At 44.6% G+C, this 20,410-nt stretch overlaps 2 protein-coding genes across 3 annotated transcripts; both read right to left on the minus strand.

The window, feature by feature from the left end:
• Positions 1 to 503: 503 nt before the first annotated feature.
• Positions 504 to 7,692, minus strand: LOC308332698 (oxoeicosanoid receptor 1-like). Of its 2 annotated transcripts, XM_080788718.1 has the most exons (4): positions 7,667 to 7,692; positions 3,193 to 3,294; positions 1,785 to 2,360; positions 504 to 1,370 (listed from the first exon to the last, which is right to left on the minus strand). In XM_080788718.1, the coding sequence occupies exons 3-4, from the start codon at positions 2,196 to 2,198 to the stop codon at positions 681 to 683; spliced, it is 1,104 nt and encodes a 367-aa protein (XP_080644844.1). In that variant the 5' UTR covers positions 2,199 to 2,360; positions 3,193 to 3,294; positions 7,667 to 7,692; the 3' UTR covers positions 504 to 680. The 2 variants fall into 2 exon arrangements, with proteins under 2 accessions (XP_080644844.1, XP_080644843.1); XM_080788717.1 differs by lacking the exons at positions 3,193 to 3,294; positions 7,667 to 7,692 and adding an exon at positions 3,103 to 3,150.
• A 1,055-nt stretch (positions 7,693 to 8,747) lies between these two features.
• Positions 8,748 to 19,467, minus strand: LOC308332740 (uncharacterized protein). The gene is made up of 15 exons (XM_080788780.1): positions 18,889 to 19,467; positions 17,776 to 18,664; positions 17,088 to 17,368; positions 16,488 to 16,690; positions 15,749 to 16,019; positions 15,226 to 15,324; positions 14,961 to 15,128; positions 14,710 to 14,856; positions 13,102 to 13,353; positions 12,407 to 12,550; positions 12,075 to 12,315; positions 10,887 to 11,174; positions 10,308 to 10,535; positions 9,893 to 10,024; positions 8,748 to 9,484 (listed from the first exon to the last, which is right to left on the minus strand). The coding sequence occupies exons 1-15, from the start codon at positions 19,363 to 19,365 to the stop codon at positions 9,114 to 9,116; spliced, it is 4,191 nt and encodes a 1,396-aa protein (XP_080644906.1). The 5' UTR covers positions 19,366 to 19,467; the 3' UTR covers positions 8,748 to 9,113.
• Between the last annotated feature and the right edge of the window lie 943 nt (positions 19,468 to 20,410).

Genomic DNA, 20,410 nt, shown 5'->3' on the forward strand with positions numbered 1-20,410 from the left:
ATAAATATTTAATCAAGATCCTCTTAGCAACAAGTAAAAAAGCGATCACACGACGCTGGTGCCAACAGGACCCACCAACGAAAGATCAATGGATGGACATTATTGAGGAACTGTATGCTATGGAAAAACTAACATTCATACTTAGACTGCAAGAGGATAAATTCTATAAAAAGTGGGAAAAGTGGAATCTCTTCTCTCAGCCTAGCGATATTGCAATAGGATTTCATTGAATGTATTTTGTAATATGAAAAATGCAGCCTTGTTTCTTTTGCTTTTTGTCTTTTCTTTTTTCTTTTTATTTCCGTATAGTCTTGTTTGTTGTTTTTCTTGTCTGTTTTTCCTTCAATAAAAATTAAGTGGAAAAAAAGGCTCTGCCAGTGGACTTAGATTCCATGGCGTCACATTGAGATTAGGCAACACACTTCATATCTGGGCATACCTGACACAACTCCATTATCGGAATAAAGGGACACAGACAAATATAGACATCTCCATATATGTATGGGCATATAAGGGACACAGACAGATGGGTGGAACGAGTACTCTGACACCTGAATGTTTATAAACATAGTTTATAGAGTTATTGGGGTCCGAGGCCTAAATGCAAACCAAAGTGAACATGATTAAAAGCAGGTAAAACGTCAGGGCGCATGTCCTCACTTCCCCTGGCTAGTGTAGAGCTACTCTTTCATGGGCATCAGTTCATGCGGTGCGTTGCTCTGACTCCCAGACGCGGTCTGCCCCGACTCGGCGCTCTCCCCCTCTGCGCCCGCGGCGCAGCAGCGGCGCAGTGCCCCGGGCAGCGCGCCGACCAGCGCCTTCCGGAACATGGTGCTGGAAAAGCAGTAGATGATGGGGTCCAGGGCGGAGTTGAGGAAGGTCAGCCCGAACGAGGCCACGGTGAGCTGGGTGAGCGTGTAGAACGCGGCGCAGTCCCACGGCCTGTGGGAGCGGACGATCCACAGCCCCACCGTGGTCGCCGTGCCCGGCAGGAAGCACACGACGAACACGGCCACGATGACGGCGCAGACGCGCATGGCCCGCCGCACGCCCCGATGCGCCTTGACCATCGTCCGCCGGCGCCGGAGGATGCAGGAGATGCGCGCGGAGCAGAACAGCAGCAGCGCCAGCGGCACGAAGAACTCGAACACGGAGATGGCGCGGTGCACCGCCACCAGGATCAGGATGGCGCGGGAGGCCTCCTTGTACGACGTGAAGAAGAAGCACTGGGTCCCGCCGACGCTCGCCTTGATGTGGCTGTAGGCCAGCATGGGGAGCCGAGGGCCGATCACCAGGAGCCACACGGCGGCGGTGACCCACGCGGCCTGCCTCATGGTCATGCGGTTGAAGCGGTGATGAGGGTGAACCACCTGGAGGAAAAAGAAACGTGTAGAACGAGCATCATTTTATGTTTAGAATCAGGGACTTGATTATAGAGGCTCTCGGCTACCAGGGGCCATGACGAGGCTCAATTACTATTTGGGGATCCTTGACTTGAAAAGGTCTGAGAACCAGTGCTGTACTTCTACAAGAATTTGTGAAAGGTAGTGTGGGGGCGGGCCTGGTGGGCCTATTAGAACACAGGGCAGTGTTTGCGAATTGTAAGCGAGTATGTGTGTAAGTAGCGTGGTTAAAAGGCCTTGTTTCTGGCCCTGTTGGCCTTGTTTCTGGCCCTGTTGGGGCAACAGCACATGTCCACCAATGTCCACATGTTATGTTCACAGCTTTTGGCGCGTTTCATTGGCTAGCAACTTCACAATTGTAATAATAGATACTATATCCACCTTGAAGTATCGGTACACCGCCACCACGGTCATGAGTCCGATGCTGGCCGAGCGGTTGGTGAACATCAGGAACAGGTTCATGCGACACAGGCCGTCCCCGAACACCCAGTGGCCCCGGAGCAAGGCATCGATCCTCAGCGGCAGGCTGACCAGGACCAGGAAGTCGGCGATGACCAGCTGGAAGAGGAACAGGTTGTTGGGGTTCCACGCCTTCAGCCTCCAGCAGAAGATCCAGAAGGCCACTACGTTTCCCAGCAGGCCGAGTATGACGTCGACGCTGAGGATGGGAGGCAGGATCAGGCCCTCGAGTTGGATGCCGACCGGCGGGCAGCCGCGACCCCCGGAGGGGTTCTGGGTAGTGTAGGCCGGCGTGCCGGTGGTGTTGCTGAAGATGCTGCTGTGATCTGGAGTCATTCTGGCCCAGCAGTGAAGAGCAGTGTGATGGTGTCTCTTATATTACAAAATAATTACATGTAATTGTACTGTATGATACAATTTTGGAAATGTTTCAGTCCTTCCTCTTTTCACCACCTTCCTTATTTCCAGGGAGGTTCCTGTGCGCTTATTGCGGAAAATCTGTAAGGAACAAAATAACAAAACGTTGGACATTCTGTACAGATGTGATGTCACCGTTATAGAGTTCACTTGCAGTGTTTTGTATTTACGGAGATATACTATTGAGAATTGTTATTTCTTTAAAGATTTGATTTCAATATATGTTCTGCCATTTGTGTGTATGGGGGAAAATATATATGATTATTGAATGTTGTATAAAACATTAAAAAAATTAATAAACATGTTTAAAAACATATGTTCACTTGCAGTCCGTCTGTATTTCACTGGGTTCAAATCAGGTCAATGATAAAATCATGCCAGTGTTATATTATGCTATTTATACCGGAAAATAGAATAACAGGATCAACTAAGACTGGATACGAAATAATTTATAAAAATAGTTTTGTACTGTCCTAAACATATAAGATCGTGTCTGATATTCAGCTTGCAGTCAGTTTACATTTTGTGATCTTTTGTGATGATTCGGATAATAGAATTTACACATCTGTAGCCTACAGTATGCTCTGTACATTTCACCCAATCACCCTGTTCCCTATAGGCGTGCACATTTTCGTTAATTGCATTGTTCAATTTTGAAAATATCCCTTGAAATAGCCTTCTAAACTGAAAGGTTCTATTGCCTCGATGAGGTTATATTAAAACATAATTAACACTATACAGAACAAAAGACTATTCCTTATTAATGCATTATGTTATTATTAGGCTACACTATTTTAAAATGATATAACATCTAATAACTCACCTGTCACGATGGATGCGCACGTACGAAGGAACCAGCAATGAGTGAGTGTGTGAGGGAGTGAGTTTACAGTATGATATGACACAGGCCTACCTTTTAAATAACTTTGACCACTCCCATTTGGTTCGCCGTGGTGTGTGCACTTTTGTGTGTATGCATTGCTGTGTTGTTACACTTGCCTGGCTCACGGCCATGCTGCAACAAAAGAACACCAAACAGAGCAAACATTAAACAAAAGTTTATAATAGGATATTAGTGAGATTAAACAGACGATAACAGGTTTTAATCCTGAAGTAAATTGTAGTGCATTAAACATGGCTGCCAAATCCTCTATGCTTCATGAAGCCAATCATATGCGCACACGCACGCACACGCTCGCGCACACACACACACACACACACACACACACACACACACACACACACACACACACACACACACACACACACCTGGCTGTGTGTGTGTGTGTGTGTGTGTGTGTGTGTGTGTGTGTGTGTGTGTGTGGTGTGACCAGATTCCTTATTCCATATTTGCAGTAATTACGTGGTGAATAAACCATAATATAATTCACAGATACAGTATCACTTCATATTATTACTCTTATTTGTACAGCACGTGCGCAGTGCAAGAGGAAATGTCACAACACAGCAATTGGCCCATTTGGGCCAGAAGCAAAAGGAAACGCATTGAACAAACGAGGTCAATTAGAAACCTCAGATTTTCCCAGATTACATCATATCATGGTCTGTTGTGTGGTGCATTTCATTAGCAAAGCGGTGCTTTCCATGAAGCAGCAGTTTTATTGTATCGTTTTTTCACAGGAAATAATGGGAACATGCTGCAGTGCTTCTTTAAACTGCATAATACCAACTGCTTTCTATAAAGACATTCAACTAATAAAAGTCCAACAATACAATACAATAAAAATTGTGGAATAAAAAGCAACATTATTTCAACATTCATATATTTGGTACTTTGGTCTATAATGCTCATTCTAAAATGCTACCATTTCTATCTACTCCATAAAACGTCTGGGTTTCAGAGGTGGGCTGTGGACAGTTCAGAAATCTGCCTACTACTGGACATCATCGATTCAATTGGACATTGGAAACTACAGCCTTTTTGGAGTTAGAACACTTAAATAGAAGCCATTGTTATTGCATTGATAAAATAAAAATTATTGAAATATTGTTTGAAATTACCCAAACCATGGGACATATCTGACTTTTACATTTTGGTGTCAATGCTTAATTCCAGACTTTTACTTGTAACAAAGTATTTCTAAATTGCAGAATTGATACTTGAATGAGAATTGTGAATTGAACATTTTTCTTCCAAGCCTTGTTTGTGACACAGACTGGCTGTGGCTGGCTGGTATTCAGGGTCTGACCAGTACACAGACAGGGTGGTATAGTTATGCAGGGTCTGACCAGTACACAGACAGGCTGGTAGTCATGCAGGGTCTGACCAGTACACTGACAGGCTGGTAGTCAGGGTCTGACCAGTATTGATACATTATACTGAACATTATGAAAGACACTTCCCACCCCGCTCACTCACTGTTTGAACTGTTGCCATCAGGCAGACGGTAACAGCTTTAACAGCTTCTATCCCACAGCGGTAGTTGCACTCAATGCTGCTAAAAAATGATCTGTTGCTGCGACACTTTTAGTTTTTTTTTTTAATCTGCTATCTTAAAGTACAATAAGGGTTTGTTGTGCGATAACAGATGAAAGTACATGTTTGTGCATTAGTGCTGCTGGGGTTGTGCAATAACAAGAAGTCATGTGTGTTTTGTTTTAGCTTGTATACAGTATGTTGTTTTGTGATATAATGCACTGATTGGTTGGCACTTTTAATTTCGTTGTACACGTTGCAATGACAAATAAAGATCTATCTATCTATCTATCTATTGCTGCAGGAGGAGACACTCAGTCTGAGGTTGCAGGTGTATGAGAGTGCTTGTTCATTTCCACGCAGATTAATTGGCTATTGAACAGCAGCCATGGCAGTGTGCTGTGAGAAGGTAGGAAAGAAAAACAGACATTAGAAATGGTAATTGTCAAATATAAACAGCCAGTAGGCTTAATAGGTGAATTAAACTAATAATTTCACACCATCAGCCATGTTTGGGACAACAGCACACAAAGTACGAAAAGCAACAATACAAAAAAACACAAAAATGACACACTGTGGCTTACATGAAACAAAGACCATGGCTCTTACCTTTACCATCAGCAAACAAATAAAAACATTTCAAAGATCATTTGAATTCATAACAGAGGTGATAACTGTACTTGAAGGACCACTTCACCCATTTTAAACCTTATCTTCATATACAGTAGTTGTTCCTCAGACTAATGCTCATAAAAAGATGGCACCATTTAAGCTATGTCTACTCTCTCAAAGGAAGGTTAGTGCACATGCAGTTTGGTTTATACCAGTAGTAGGAGGTCTCCTCCACCCTCTGCACTGCAGAGGCTTGGCGGTGCTAAGGCATGCGGTCAAACAACAACTTTGTTACATTTTCCAAGTGCTGTGGTAGGTACAATTTACAATTTAGGCGTTTAGCAGACGCTCTTAATCCAGAGCGATATACAGTACACAGAAAACAAAAGACATGGCAATTGATCAAATACATAAACATAGTCATAATGGTGAATCATACGTATGCTAGTAAGAACCTAACAGTGGTAGGTAGTATATATACAGTACCAATCACATTGATAGTCTATTGTATTTTCTATTTTGACAGGCAGTAGGGAAGCTGAGAGGGGCGACACAGTGTTGGCGAGACAGATAAGACAGTATCTCAGAGGGAGAGAGACAGACAGCAGGACAGTTGAATTAACTGTACTAATTACTAAACAAACACCACCTAAATGGAGACAGCACATGCATGTATGCCAGGATCCTGTACTGTTTGTGGACTTTTCCTCTAGCTGCTTTCAAACTGCATGCAGCCCCACAGCCTCTGCACTAAGCTGAAAGATGCAGGAGGATCCCCACATGATCCTCTGGATAATGGATTTCCTCCTCAAAGGGGAGCAGTTTATGTCCAACAACCCCTGGCCCTCGTCTTCTGCCATCGATCACATCTACCGGTGCCCACCTCCTAATAAGGAGTAGTCTGGCGTTGCCAGACTGTTGCCTCTCGCAATTTTCCAAATGCTTCCATCATGAGATTGTGGAATAGTTGTCTGGCGACGCGAGACTAAATAAGGAAGACATATGGATGTTGCTGTGGCCCCTCCCATCCTTCACAGCTTGGGTAACCAGTGGTCTAAAGTCTGTGTGGGGTCCAGTCCTCTGCCCCTTCAGCATCTCTATGACCAGAGGACAGTGAGACCCAACTCACAACCTCAGCACCTGCTTTGAGGTTGTGCCCTCGGGGTAGGAGATATGGTGCCACTAAGCAGATGAAATTGGCAAAAAGCAGTGGCAATTTCACCTGCTGATTCCGCTCTCCCATTAGGCTCCCTATAAACACAAACCCCCTAATACCTGATCCACCTCACCTTGGTCGAGCAAATTAACTTGCTTCCTCTATGAATATGAATATGCACATGCGCGCACACGCACGCACAAATGCAGCATGCACTCTACACACACAAACACAGCAGGTGCCTGGATGAGCCGGACTGTTTGCTAATAGCTTCCATGGACATACATGCACACACCTAGAAGCACTTTGCTGGGTGTTTTAATTGTGGCGTATATTTGTATTATATTGTCTTGTAATACAAAATGATTTTCCCTTGTGGATAATAAATACATCTACCGGTAATCTAATGATCTAATCTAGACAGATGTGAAGGCTCTGGGGGAAATGCAGGCAAAGAGTTGTGGTTATTGAGTGAGACTGTGGCCATAACCACTATACTGTCAACATTAACAATGACACATATGGGTCCCTTTTAATCATAATATGGTGCTTATTCTGGGCAGATATTTGCAAAAAAAAGTTTTTGTGAGGGGTTCCAGGGAACCTCATTCCTCAGGGGGTAAATTATTGTGATAATGTGTTAGGGAAATAATAAAGCTATTTACGGTAACCACTTTTAACCCTATTTGCAAGCTCACTCGTCTGGTTCGGCTCAAAATTGTATACGTTTTGATTAATTGAAAATGGAGGACACTGGCTGATGTAAACAAGTCTTAGTGCTTTTTCTGGTTTCATCCTTTTTGCAGTTTTTGTATGGGCCTGTACCAATCAATCAATCAATCAATCAATCAATCAATCAAACAATGTGTGTGTGTGTGTGTGTGTGTGCGTGTGTAAAGCGCTATAAAAATGCAATTCATTCATTATAGACTGGTTGTACTGGTCAGCTCCCAGTGTGATTGTGTAATAGGAATGTGAAGCTGCTGGGGGTTGCTCTACTCGGTCCAGTCCAAGTTTTAAATAACTGTTATATTTCATGTAATTTATCTAAACTGAGCACAGTGTGTGTGTGTGCGTGTGTGTGTGTGCGGGGGGAGGGGGGGGGGGGTTGTCCCACTCCTAGCCGGCACTGTCTAGTGAGCAAATCTAATGATGGTGACGATATCTTCAAAATAAGAGTACCCTCTAGAGTAGCCAACTTTCCACCGGGGTCCTGTTAGACCACGCGTCGCTTTTATATGACGTCGCCAGCCTGGAAAACAAAGATTAATGCCCTGTTTTCAGTGTTTTTCACACACAAAAGTGTCCCACAAAAAGCTTGTATTTCAAAACAAATGTAATAAATAAAAAAGTAACTGTTTAAGGTTTCTTTCAAGTTTCAACCCGAACTAGGTCTCGTTCTAGGCCAAGCACTCGGAGACAAGTTGGAGGCTTGAAGCCCAACGTTTTTTGAAATGCATTATTGTGCAAAGTACAAACAGTGACAGTCTTATTTTATCCACAAGATAGAGCCATTGCTACGTAAAACAATGTCGAGCACAATGACTATAATGAAATCCGTTTTCTTTAGTCTATATGATCCGTCCAATACAGAAACAATATTGCAGCCACCTGTAACTTAATGTAAGTGCTGTTTTAGAGGAGTAGGGATTTACACGCCTTTAAGACTGTTCGTAGGGCGTTCCACATTTTTGCGGCATAGCAGGAGAACAAATTTAACTCCTTGTTTGAGCCAGGTCTGAAATGATGAGCACAATGAGTAGGCTATAATTAAATCCCTGTTTTCATCACTTGTACAGTGTTTTATAATAGCTTTCACATGTTAGTCTATGATCTGTCCAATAGAAAAACAACAGCGACTTCCTCCTGGGGGATCCCGAGACGTTCCAAGGCCAGTGAGTCGATGTAATCCCTCAAACCTGCGCCTTGGTCTGGACCTCCCTAGGGAGACGCCCGAGAGGCATCCTAACCAGATGCCCGGGCCTAAACCACCTAAGCTGGCTCATTTCCAGGCGAAGGAGCAGCGGTTCTACTACTCGATTCGACTATCTAGCAGCGGTTCTACTACTCTACACGAGAGTCTCTCTCGTGTGACTGAACTGCTCACCCTATTATTTATCCACACTTTTCCTGGGCTGTGTGTGCTCCAGTTCCTGTTGATTTCATTGGATATCATTGGTCATCTGACCAGTTTCATTGGCTTTTATTGGATCAAATCGACAGGAACTGGCGCACACACAGCCCAGGAAAAGTGTGGATACCCCATGTCGTTTTGGAAAAAAGTGGTGAATGGATAGAGGGACTGACTGACCTATAGCCATCCATAGAGCGGCTAGTGGAGCTAAAAACACTTTTCAAATACACGCCATCATTTACTTTAGATGTCTTTTTAATATGAAGCAAATTGAGCTTACATTGTATGAAATCGTGCTATAGAAATAAACTCAACTTTAGGTATTAATACAGTCCCAGCACTAAATGCGAGGTGAATAGCAGTACTTGTTTTCATTTGTATATGGGACAATCTCTAGGACTAGTAATTAGTATCATTTTGGGCCAAAAATACAACGGGACTGGGCGTTGGTGGGGGTGCGTGCGTCAGCTAGGTGGTCAGGTGGTCAAATGGGGGTCAAATGCGATAAAAGTTTGTGAAGGGCTGCTCTAGGTCCATGTCCCGTGCGAGAGTCCTCATCATCTTCCCCATCTTCTTGGGGGTTTTGATTTTCTGCTGGTACGTAAACTTCTCAAAGCCCCGGTGTGCTCTCCCGGGAATGTACCTGAAGAGGTGGTCCTTCTTATACTCTACCACAAAGCGAGCAATGTCACCCTTCATCCTTTTCTTCAGCAGGGACGACGACGACAGAGACACCGCGGGCCAGAGGGTGCGGCCGGTTCCGGTGACGAAGAGCCGATCCACGTCATTCCCGAGCATCCCCGCCATCTTGGTACAGAGCTCCATCTTTTCATTGTTGTAGATGCCTTTCACGTGTCCCAGGGTATCTACAAAAAACAGAATTACATCTTATTAACCAGAGGTTATGAAATTAGGGCCAAGGGCTGTCGTGCTGGTCGTTACGAGGCGGCCCCATGAAATTATAAACTCTTGAGACAATTTTTGGAATTCTGGACTAGATGTTTTCCAACACGGTGGTGCCTGAAAGTCAAACCACTTGATGTCTACTCTGTATCACCTGTGGCCAATTAAAACACATATCGTGCCTGTGTGTGTGCGTGCGTGTGTCTTTCTATCTGTAGATATGTGGCTCTGTCTGTGGTTTTGTGTGACAACTGCAGAAATTAAAGTGTCAGTTACCTTGCGGTGGTACAAAAAAAAAAAAACGTTCTTATTACGAATACATTTGCATCCTGTGAAACTAATTAACTAATAACACAAGTTCAGTAACAGACCTTTCACTTCATGATTCATGAATTCACTGATCAAGTCCAAGCCGATGTTGCCTCCAGGTTTTCCTTCAAGGTTTGCCACACGGTTCCACTTCATGTCTTGTCTAATGTGCTCCGGGTAGAATCCCTCAATCCCTATAGACCACATCAGAATGTTTGTAAACAAACGTGTGCAGTGGTATATCCGTGTAGAATGTCTATGGATATTACAAAATATGAAATAAAGTGTCCAGACCCGAACATTAGCTACTATGGATATTGATATTTGTAATCATATAGTGTCCCGTTTGAACTGCTGCAATGCCACGCAGCCAGCGTTATCTACGCGGAAATACATTTTTTGGACTTGATTAATGCCAAGGACGGTATTGCAGTGACCGAATGCACATAGCAACACATTACATCTTCTAAGACCTACCGGTCAGCATTCGATGGCAGGTGGTGAAATCCTTGAGGTGTTTTCTAGCCCAGAACAGAACCATGTCCATTTTCCAGAAGTCGGTCATGCCTTCTCCGTCACCCTCTCTGACAACATCTCGTCTTGCCATGTTGTAAAGCCCCTCCCACACAACGGCCTTCGTGTAGTTGAGCAAATGGTCGTCTGCGTCGGACGCAATGAAGCACATCTCTGAGCAGTACCATGTAGCTGTAATGGGGAAAGAAACAGTATTAGGGAATATACTTAGGAATACAGTACATTGTCAGTACATTGTCGCTATCGGGCAGAAACCTTGCATCTCTCCATTTAAACGTTATGTTTTTTTAAACACGAGTTTCAAGCAAAAGAAGTGGAAGTATTTAAAAGCTCACAACGTGAGCATGTAGAGACATTCTATTTTCACCGTTTCTGACCCGTTTTGTTCCATTTCCTGAACAGTTTTGGACATCCAAGGTTTCTGCCCGATAGCAACGATACATTTGTACGATTTAACTGGTTAGCAGTTTGATACAACAACACTACAGGACATTGGGGAAGTATATACGAGTCATTTCTTACACTCCTCAGAGTCGGCATTGCCCTGTTCCGACGGACTCAGACAGTCCTTGTGGTACCACTCGTGTCTCCTGCACTGGTCCATGAGTGCACACTGTACCATCTGTCCCCCTCGTTGCTCTTTACAGTGACAGTATATGTAGGTGCCGTCGCCTTGACACTCTGGGCTGCAGAACCAATCCTGAGTGACGCTCGGGTCGGCTGTCGTGTCCATCGGAGCACAACCTTCATGGAACCACACACCTCCACAAACGTTGCTGCAGCACTGCACCAATGGTTCGCCTGGTTTTTCTAGAGTGAAGGTAGACACAGATTCAATTTGAATATACTATTCAAACTATTTTACATGTCATGACATATAACTAAGGCAAGGCAGATGTATGTGTATAGCATTCAGCGTCAAATGTTTCGTGCACACAGGCCATGGAAGAGGGTCTTAATAACTTAAGAGGAGAATTCCGCACTAGGCGTTTTCCTACTTTAAAGGTAGAGTAAGTGATTTCACTTAATTCAATTTTTTTTGTTTTGTTGTGATAATCCTCTCTACTATAGAGTGTGCTGACCATATAAGGAGTTCCTCCCTGTCCCCAGTTAACCCCTGGGGGTCAAAAAACCTTAGGTTTCGTTTTTGACTCTCTATCCTGATTGGACGAAGGCTTAGGTCCCACAGCCAAAAACGAAACCTAAGGTTTTTTGAGTGAAATCACTTACTCTACCTTTAAGCTGATGTTCTTATACCTAGAACGAGTGAGTGGTTCATTTCTCCATCTGAAGTCCCCCGCAGCTCCGAGCATGTGCTTTTTGCGGTAAATCGCTTGTTTTGATCGCTCGAAATGTATTTGTCTATTTGTTTTAGACATAGTCTTTCACAATGACTAAATACTCTTCCCAGTGTTTGTCCCAAATGCGCTGCTGTAGTGGACTCACGGCAGCCCAAAGGGGACTTGAAATCATGGTTGGAATCTCGTTTCGCAAGACTTTACGAAGCACAAACACTGTGGAGAGAGTGATCGATCAAAATAAGCGATTTACAGCAAAACCCCACCGCGCGTGCTCAGAGCTGCGCTGGACTCGGGATGACGTTATGACATTGCTCACCCGTGCCACTCGTTCTAGGATATAATGGCTTCAGATTAAGGTAAGAAAAAGTCTGGAATTCTCCGTTAAGGCATGCTCTTAATTTGCCTATACCTTCTCCACAGAAACAGGAATCACTCTTCTGTACTTCAGAGAGACTTGCAGTGGCAGCAGCAGTATTTATGTCTTCTTGAGGTGGTGGCATCCACACCAAGTCCACCAGTCTGTGTGCGAGTCCACTAAGCCACTCCATTTGGGCCTCAGCGTCTGTGGGGAAGTCTGACGGCTGCTGATCAACAGTGTCAAGGTTGCACTCGGTAGCAGCGTATAAAGTGATGTAGGCGGAGGTCACGAACTGTGTGGGACACAATTTTTTTTAAATTATATTACAGAACAATATGCGAATTTGAAGAAAATAAAAAAACAATCCACAACTCGGATATTACCGTGACGAAATCCAAATCCCAGACATGTTGGAATTTCAGTTTGATGTAGTTGAGATTTTTCTTGATTTCAAACAGTTTTCTGATGTGAGACAGAGATCCTCGCGCCCTCAGACTGGTCTTACTCAGCAGCATTTTCATCATGTCCTGTGATTCAAGAGAGAAGTATAATTGACAATCATAGCGGAACATTCGTTTTTTTTAGTTTTGTTTTAAAGTAGCCAATTATTTTTCTTTCTTTTGCCCAATTTAGTTTAGCTTAGTTATGCCAATATACACAATGTTTTGGGCCTGAACAAATAATTAGAAAGAAGAAAAAAAACACTTCTTCTGTTGTTTTTCTTCTTTGTAATCATTTGTTTGGTCCAAAATATTGTGTTTGTTGTCATGATTTGTCACGACTCGAGTTGGCTTCGTACGACGCTTAAAAAGGTATTTAAATAAATACTTTTTGAAATGTCTACGGGGAAAATGCATTGGGGAATTATTTCCTATGGGCCTGGCGTCGTCATGAAAGGGGGCGGGACTGCGACGCTCCACACTTTTCCTGGGCTGTGTGTGCTCCAGTTCCTGTCGATTTGATCCAATGGAAGCCAATGAAACTGGTCAGATGACCAATGATATCCAATGAAATCAACAGGAACTGGAGCACACACAGCAACAGGAAAAGTGTGGATAGCACGCCCATAGTAAGTCACCTGGTAACACAGGGACTCCTTGTGAAACTCTGTCGGGGCTGCCACGAGCCCGTCGAATGTCTGTTCCGCTGCTGCTCCGTCCGGCCCGACTCTACGGCTGGGCTTCACTCTGTCTGTGTTCAGGCCGTCTCCGCAGTACAATATCGGGTGGGGTTTCTCCAGCACCGTTGGAACATATTCACTGAGGTTGTCCATTATGTCAGCAACTGCTTCTGCCGTGCTCGAGTTCACAGGGATGGCACCAAGATTGACCTGTAAAAGAGCACAGGGGCATTACGGATATTTTCTTACACACCACACACATACTATAGATTTTTGTTTAGTTTGGTTTTTTTTTCTTTTTTACATTTCAGAGGATCCCTAGTATGTGTTGTGGTGTCACCGCCCAGGTAAGAGTACCCCCGGAGGCCAGCAGAGGCAGAGAGAGACAGGAGAGGAACACACCAACCACTGGGAGTGGTTTTGGAAGCCAGGTACATATACCTCGTCACCTGTTGTTGGACCAGCTGGGATGCGCGTCACAGGTATTCGCCCATCAGGGGAGGCCGGTGCTACAAAACTGAGCTCTCTCTCTGCCTCAGAGGAGATTACACTCCGGGGGGTGAGGTCGCACGTCGTTATAGACTGCTAGGGCGGTGAGTCGAGAAACCACTATAATTCACTCACTGTCACTCTGGTGCCACTATTGTGAGTTATCATGCTGACCCCTCTGTCTTATTCCCCCCAGGCTTATACGGAGCGCGCGTGCAACCTGTAGCGCGGCAACTAAAAATACCAAGGAAAGAAGAGGATAACCAGAATTATACGGAGTATGGAAAAGGAGTGACAGGATCGCTACCCAAGTACACAGCCATCGGCGGCAGAGTCAGAGGACTCCCCAGAGGCTGAGTAGAAATACAGAACTACCGATTAACAGTGGAGTCTACGGAAAGAAAGACACTGTATATTATATTATATTGCAGCGTTGAAAGAAAGACACTGTGCATTATATTATAATATCGCTATTGAAATTCCCCTCTCTGCCGCAGACAAGGTCCCGAGACTGACGGACCAACCGCCCCACCTAGGGGTAGAGAGAGGGAACTGTTCAAAGCCGGAGCCTTGATATAGGCCAACTGTTGTCCTGACTCCTGGGTTCTGTGTGCCACTCACCACAGTGTAGTGTGTAATATGTATTATCTTCTGCATTAACATTGTCATGTAGGCGACGGCGTGGCTATGCAAGAACACATTCATACAACAATACCAGAATAAATTCACCGTTTGTGTTTTCTTAATTGTTTAGTTCAACAATGTAAAAGGATGCACATACATAGTACTGTCCGTGTTAAAGAATTTAACAAATAACTGTGGTTGTAAATAATGGAATATTCGTCATTAATTAATAGCAGTAGAATCGACTTTGGTCAGTCATGCACATCCCTAGGCTCTAAAGACAACCCTGTCAAGTTAACTGGTGGGTAGCGTCAGTCCAGCCCTCCAACACGTTTTCCCCACACAAATGCAAACACGCATCTAAAAAAATACATACATTCTCTGTGCTTGAGCGTGGCTCATTATATCATTGTATTTACAATTCAGTTACAGTAGTTGTACGGTTGGACTCACAACAGTGCTCTTCTCCTTCATCTCCTCCGAGTACTTGTGGGGAATGTGCCTCACGACCTCTCCTCGGAGTCCTTTGAGGGCTGTGAGGTTGTCGACGATTATGCGCATCACAATTATCTTCATCTGTTGCCGCAGTGCCTCATATGTCTAAAACAAAACAAATATATATAGAGAGAGACTAAGAGAGAGCTGTTGTATTGTCACCATGTGCTGGTGGTCACGTGTATGTGTTCTATAAGAAGGATGTGTACCTGTTTGGACGGGAGGATTGTGGCCGGCGACACCTCGGCTGCCTTTATCGGAGGCCCCATTAGGTGGCTGAAAGGTATGCGGTCCTGGTGGGCAAAGCGAAATGCCCACATCGCCTTGTTGTTCCTTCCTTTTTGTTCCATTTGTTCTTGTTTGGCATGGTGCGTTATCTGTTACGAGAAGACACGAGGTTCGATTGCTAGGACACAATGCCTTCAAAATGTATTCTAATATGAACAAATATGTGCATGTCCTTTTAAGTAATACCTTGACGCAGTCCCAAGTGAGAGAATAAGCCGGATTTCTCTCCATGGCCGACACCTTGTACTTGTGCTTGTACCTGTGTATTCGTGCATGTAGTTCATTCTAAAAAAAAAAAGTAGTGAAGACGAAACGGACGCGTTGAATGAATGAAAACAATACCGTAATACACAACGTGATTATATAAGAAAATAAAACAAGAAATCTCTATGGCAGTGGTTCCCAAAGTGGGGTCCGGGGACCCCCAAGGGTCCTTGAGGGAGTTCCAGGGGGGTCCCCCCAGCTAAATGATAGTTTGGAACCAAATGGACCCTTATGGGTCTGTAACCCTGAGAGTGTACAAATGGACACTCTCAGAGTTAAATTGACATCGATTTGACAATAAGGGAGATAGAAATCCCATTAAACGGTGTCTGTGTAATATGCATGTCAAACTGGGGGTCCTTGAAATTATGAAAGCGATCCTTGAAATTATGAAAGCGTTTGGGAACCACTGCTTCTCTCTATGGCTGTATGTTTGTATACTCACCTCAAGCTCCCCTTTCCACAGCTTAACCTCCCTATCGTGGTCACCTTGCATTCGGTCTGCGTTTCTCTTTGCAACCTGCCTGCACTGGGAGATGCCGAGGTTGTTCATGATGGTGAACATCTTGGGAGGACAGCCTTGCCTCCACATCTCGAGGCCGATCGCAGACTGGAAGAACGAATTGCTCATTTGCTTGGCGGTGTTCAGCGCCACGGACACGACCATCGCGATCCTCTTTTCCACCAGGTGTTGAGCTTCCTCTTCGGTTATCATCCTTAAGAACGACATTGAAATACATATAGCTTAGAGAATAAGGTATTTCCTGAGAAACAGGGAGAGACAGTTTGATAAGATTTGGCTGCCCCTTGTCCATTACCTGAGTAGAAACGATTAATAGACAGGATACCATTGATATGGTTGACTGTACGCCATTTTCTTTTCAGATGTTTTCCATGAGCTTTCTATCATCTTATTATATAGTATGCAATGTCACTGAGCAGTATTATATGGGTGGGAGGGTTAAGGGATTTCTTTATCTTTTTTGTCTTTTTTTTTCTTTCATTTTGTTTCATAAAAAAAGTATTTCATATTAATGTTCGTAATAATTTATCTGTTCAATAAAAACATATTTGACAAAAAAAAAGAAATACATATAGCTTCACGTGGAACTCGTGTATAGGTCAAAGTGCATATACAAATCTAAATATCGAATAAATTAATCATTAGGAGGGGTTACACACACCTCTGTTCGTCGCTGTCGTGATTTCGAATGACATGACATCTGATGTTCTGTGCCTGCGGGAACATGGCTCGCAGGCACGTCATGGTAGCGGGTGCCTTTTCCTCGACCCACGCGTTCGTCTCCTCCCAACAAAACGAGGACAGGTTTTCAGGAGTGAGTTTCTTCCTGCAGGGTCCCTCGGGGTCTCTGTGCAAGGTTCTACGCTGTGAACAAGATTTCTTTTTAAACAACCGTCGTCAACACATTTTCAACGTTCATTATGACATTTCAACGTGAAAATTACATTTTCTCAGTCGCATGGCTTGTGTGGATCAGCCTGATCGGCCGGTAATCCAGCCTGACAGCGTGTCGCGGGTTCGCGTCCCGAGTCCGACGACATTTGCTGCATGCCTTCCCCCCCCCCCCCCCCCCCCGCCTCTTTCTCCCCCGCACACTGACATATTCCCAGTGCTGACGGTTGCATGCAGTACAATCTATAATTTATATAGGTATTTGTACATATGGATTGGATATTGGGCACTGAAAGTATGTCAAACCATCACATATCATGGGAGTCACGCAATGATACAATGATTTTGCCAGTACTCGGCCCTCACGTACCTCTTTGCCAACGAGTTCTTGACACACTTTGATGAAAGCCGTTTTCGTAGGTCCGCTAATGGTAATCAGTTTTCTTAATGCCGATCGATATCTCCGACATCTCAAATGGTTCATCACCACGGACAGTTTATCAGCTACGCTCTGCCGGGTGGTGTGCCAAGCCCCAAGCGATGGAGGTGGTGGAGGTTGAGGCGCTTTTACTGCTTGCGGTGGTGGCGCTGCTTGCGGAGCCAGTACCGTTTGTAGATGGAATTGTTGCACGCTTGATGTGGACGGACACCCTGAGTGGAAGAAATGGCTGTTTTACTGCAGATCTGGTCAAATTATCAATGCTTAAAAAAAACACACTTCAGCCCTACACATTTTCTTATATTAACCGATAGCAAAAATAGCCGATCCACCAGCTCACGGCATTGGTGTGAGCTTGTAGATTTTGCCATTTTTCTGCCATTTTCACTTGTTTATGAAAATGTAAAATAATAAATGTATTTTAATTTAAAAAAAAGAAAGACATGTCACAACATTGTGACAGCACCAGTTGTTTAAATTAATGTCTATTATTTGTAAACTCCAACTGCATAATGCATTCATTTTCATTACTGGACTGCAGTGGAAACACGTGTATTATCTTGCACTCAACAACAACAACAACAACAACAACAATATGAAACATAATAATAATAATAACCTGAGAGATCGGATGAGTCATGAGTCGATGCGTCCGTCCTCATGCTTTTCGGTTTGGGCGCAGCCGCCTCGGGGTCGGCCCACACACGCTTTCCACCCTTTCCGCCGCGCTTTGTTTTCCCCCACATTACCTTCGTGCACTCCGTGCATATGAAGTCCGACGGCGACAGATGAGGGAACACCATTCTCGGAGAGTGCTTGTCGGATCGCTGAAAGAACGACCGTATGGATCTCCTGTTGAGGTGCTTCTTCGTCTTGTCCGACTGAATGATGGCATCGCAGTTGCTGCAGCGCCCCGCGGAACCCTCCACCAAGTTCTGTTCGGGAGCGGGTGGCATGTTGGCAGAACCCTCCTCCATGTTCTGTTCAGTAGGAGTAGGTGGTATCTTGACAGAACCCTCTTCCATGTTCTCTTTAGGAGTAGGTGGTGGTGGTGGTGGTGGTGGTGCCGTTCCAGCGCTGCCCGACTTTGGTGGAACAAGAACACAGCGTGCATTGGCGGTCGCACAAGCCTGGATCTTCTTTGCGAGAGTAGCATCCCCCAGCATCCCACTCGGAACAACGATGCAACGCAGGGTACCGTCCTCCTGCGCGTTCTGAGCAGAGGTAGATGATGATGATGACGCGTCGACGGAACCCTGCGTGTTGTTCTTCTTCTGACTGGAAGTGGGCGCAGCAGAAGAAGAAGCCAGCCTCGGAACGAGAACATAATGCACAGGCCCCTGTAGCGTGTCGTTTGGATTCCGAACCCCCAGGCGTAAAGGTGTGTTCTGCTTAGGAGTAGCAGGTGGTGTATTGCTATTGACAGAAGCCAGTAACTTTACTTTAAAGGCATTAGGATGTGGAACCTTCTGTGTAGAAGCTGATGTGTTGGCAGAGCCCTCCACTTTCTGTGTAAATCAAATCAAACTTTATTTCTAGAGCACATTCACAAAGACCAGAAGGTCAACCAAAGTGCTGTACTCGAACATGAAACACGCATGCAATCAACACAAACAGCATAATAAAACAACATCAAAGCAACACAAATGTTACACAGGTTAATTAGGACAAACATCATTGAAACTAAAGCCAGGGAGACGAGATGGGTTATAACTTTTAAGTAACGACTTACATCTGTAGGAGGTGTACTGTCGGCAGAGCCCTCTGTGTTCCGGTTATTAGAAGTACTCTCTGCTGATGTCAGGCCTGGCAGTGTACGCTTCTTGGCGTTATCCGTCAGGGTGGTTTTCGCCTTGACCGCCCGAACGCACTCTATGCATATGAAGTCGGACGGCGAGAGGTCGGGGAACAGTATCTCCGCGGTCGGAATGTCAACGAGCGTCGATATCCTCACCCTGTTGACGTCTCGGTACACCGCGTCGTACTTGAGCTCCGCTTTGCAGTTACTGCATTGCTGGTCGGGCCACTGCGAGACACTCGTACTAACCTCCGTGTTGACTTTGGAAGTAGATGGGGTGACACGATCCTCTTTGACGTTCTTTTTAGGTGTAGAAGTAGATGGAATGTTGACGGAAGTATCCTCTTCCTCCATGTTCTCTTTAGATGTCGAAGTAGATGGAATGTTGACGGAAGAATCCTCTTTCTCCATGTTCTCCCTATGGGTGGTATTAATATTGACACTTTTGCAGTTTGTTTGAGACCTTTTTTAGAAGTTTTGGAGGAGAAAATACGGAGAAAATGTTTTCATGTTCAACCCTTAGATGGTTCAACCCGCCAACTAACCAGGGTCCTGGCTTGTTGTACCACGAGTCGCTTCCATATGACGTAGCACAACAACAATCGACGCACATGCCCCCCATTGGCTGCACTGGACCAGGGCTAGGAGTGGGACAACCCCCCCCCCCCCCCCCCCCCTCACACACACACACACACACACACACACACACACACACACACACACACACACACCCAAACACACACACGCACGCACACATACATACACACACGCACACACACATTGATTGATTGATTGATTGATTGATTGATTGATTGATTGATTGGTACAGGCCCATACAAAAACTGCATGGATGAAACCAGAAAAAGCACTAAGACTTGTTTACATCAGGGTCCTCCATTTTAAATAATCAAAACGTACACAATTTTGAGCCAAACCACTGCCAGACAATGCCAGACTGCAGACATGTGAGCTTGCAAATAGGGTTAAAAGTGGTTACCGTAAATAGCTTTTTAACACATTAACATTTTTTTGTTGTTGTTGCAAATAGCCTATCTGTCATTGTTAATGTTGACAGTATAGTGGTTATGACCAGTCTCACTCAATAACCACAACTCTTTGCCTGCATTTCCCCCAGAGCCTTCACATCTGTCTAGATTAGATCATTAGATTAGATGTGTTTATTATCCACAAGGGAAAATCATTTTGTATTACAAGACAATATAATACAAATATACGTCACAATTAAAACACCCAGCAAAGTACTTCTAGGTGTGTGCATAGTGTATGTCCATGGAAGCTATTAGCAAACAGTCTGGCTCATCCAGGCACCTGCTGTGTTTGTGTGTGTAGAGTGCATGCTGCATGTGTGCGTGCGTGTGCGCGCATGTGCATATTCATATTCATAGAGGAAGAGGAAGCAAGTCCATTTGCTCGACCAAGGTGAGGTGGATCAGGT

Source organism: Protomyctophum bolini, assembly GCF_963924005.1.
Source record: "Protomyctophum bolini genome assembly, chromosome: 18".
Classification (NCBI taxonomy): Eukaryota; Metazoa; Chordata; class Actinopteri; order Myctophiformes; family Myctophidae; genus Protomyctophum; species Protomyctophum bolini.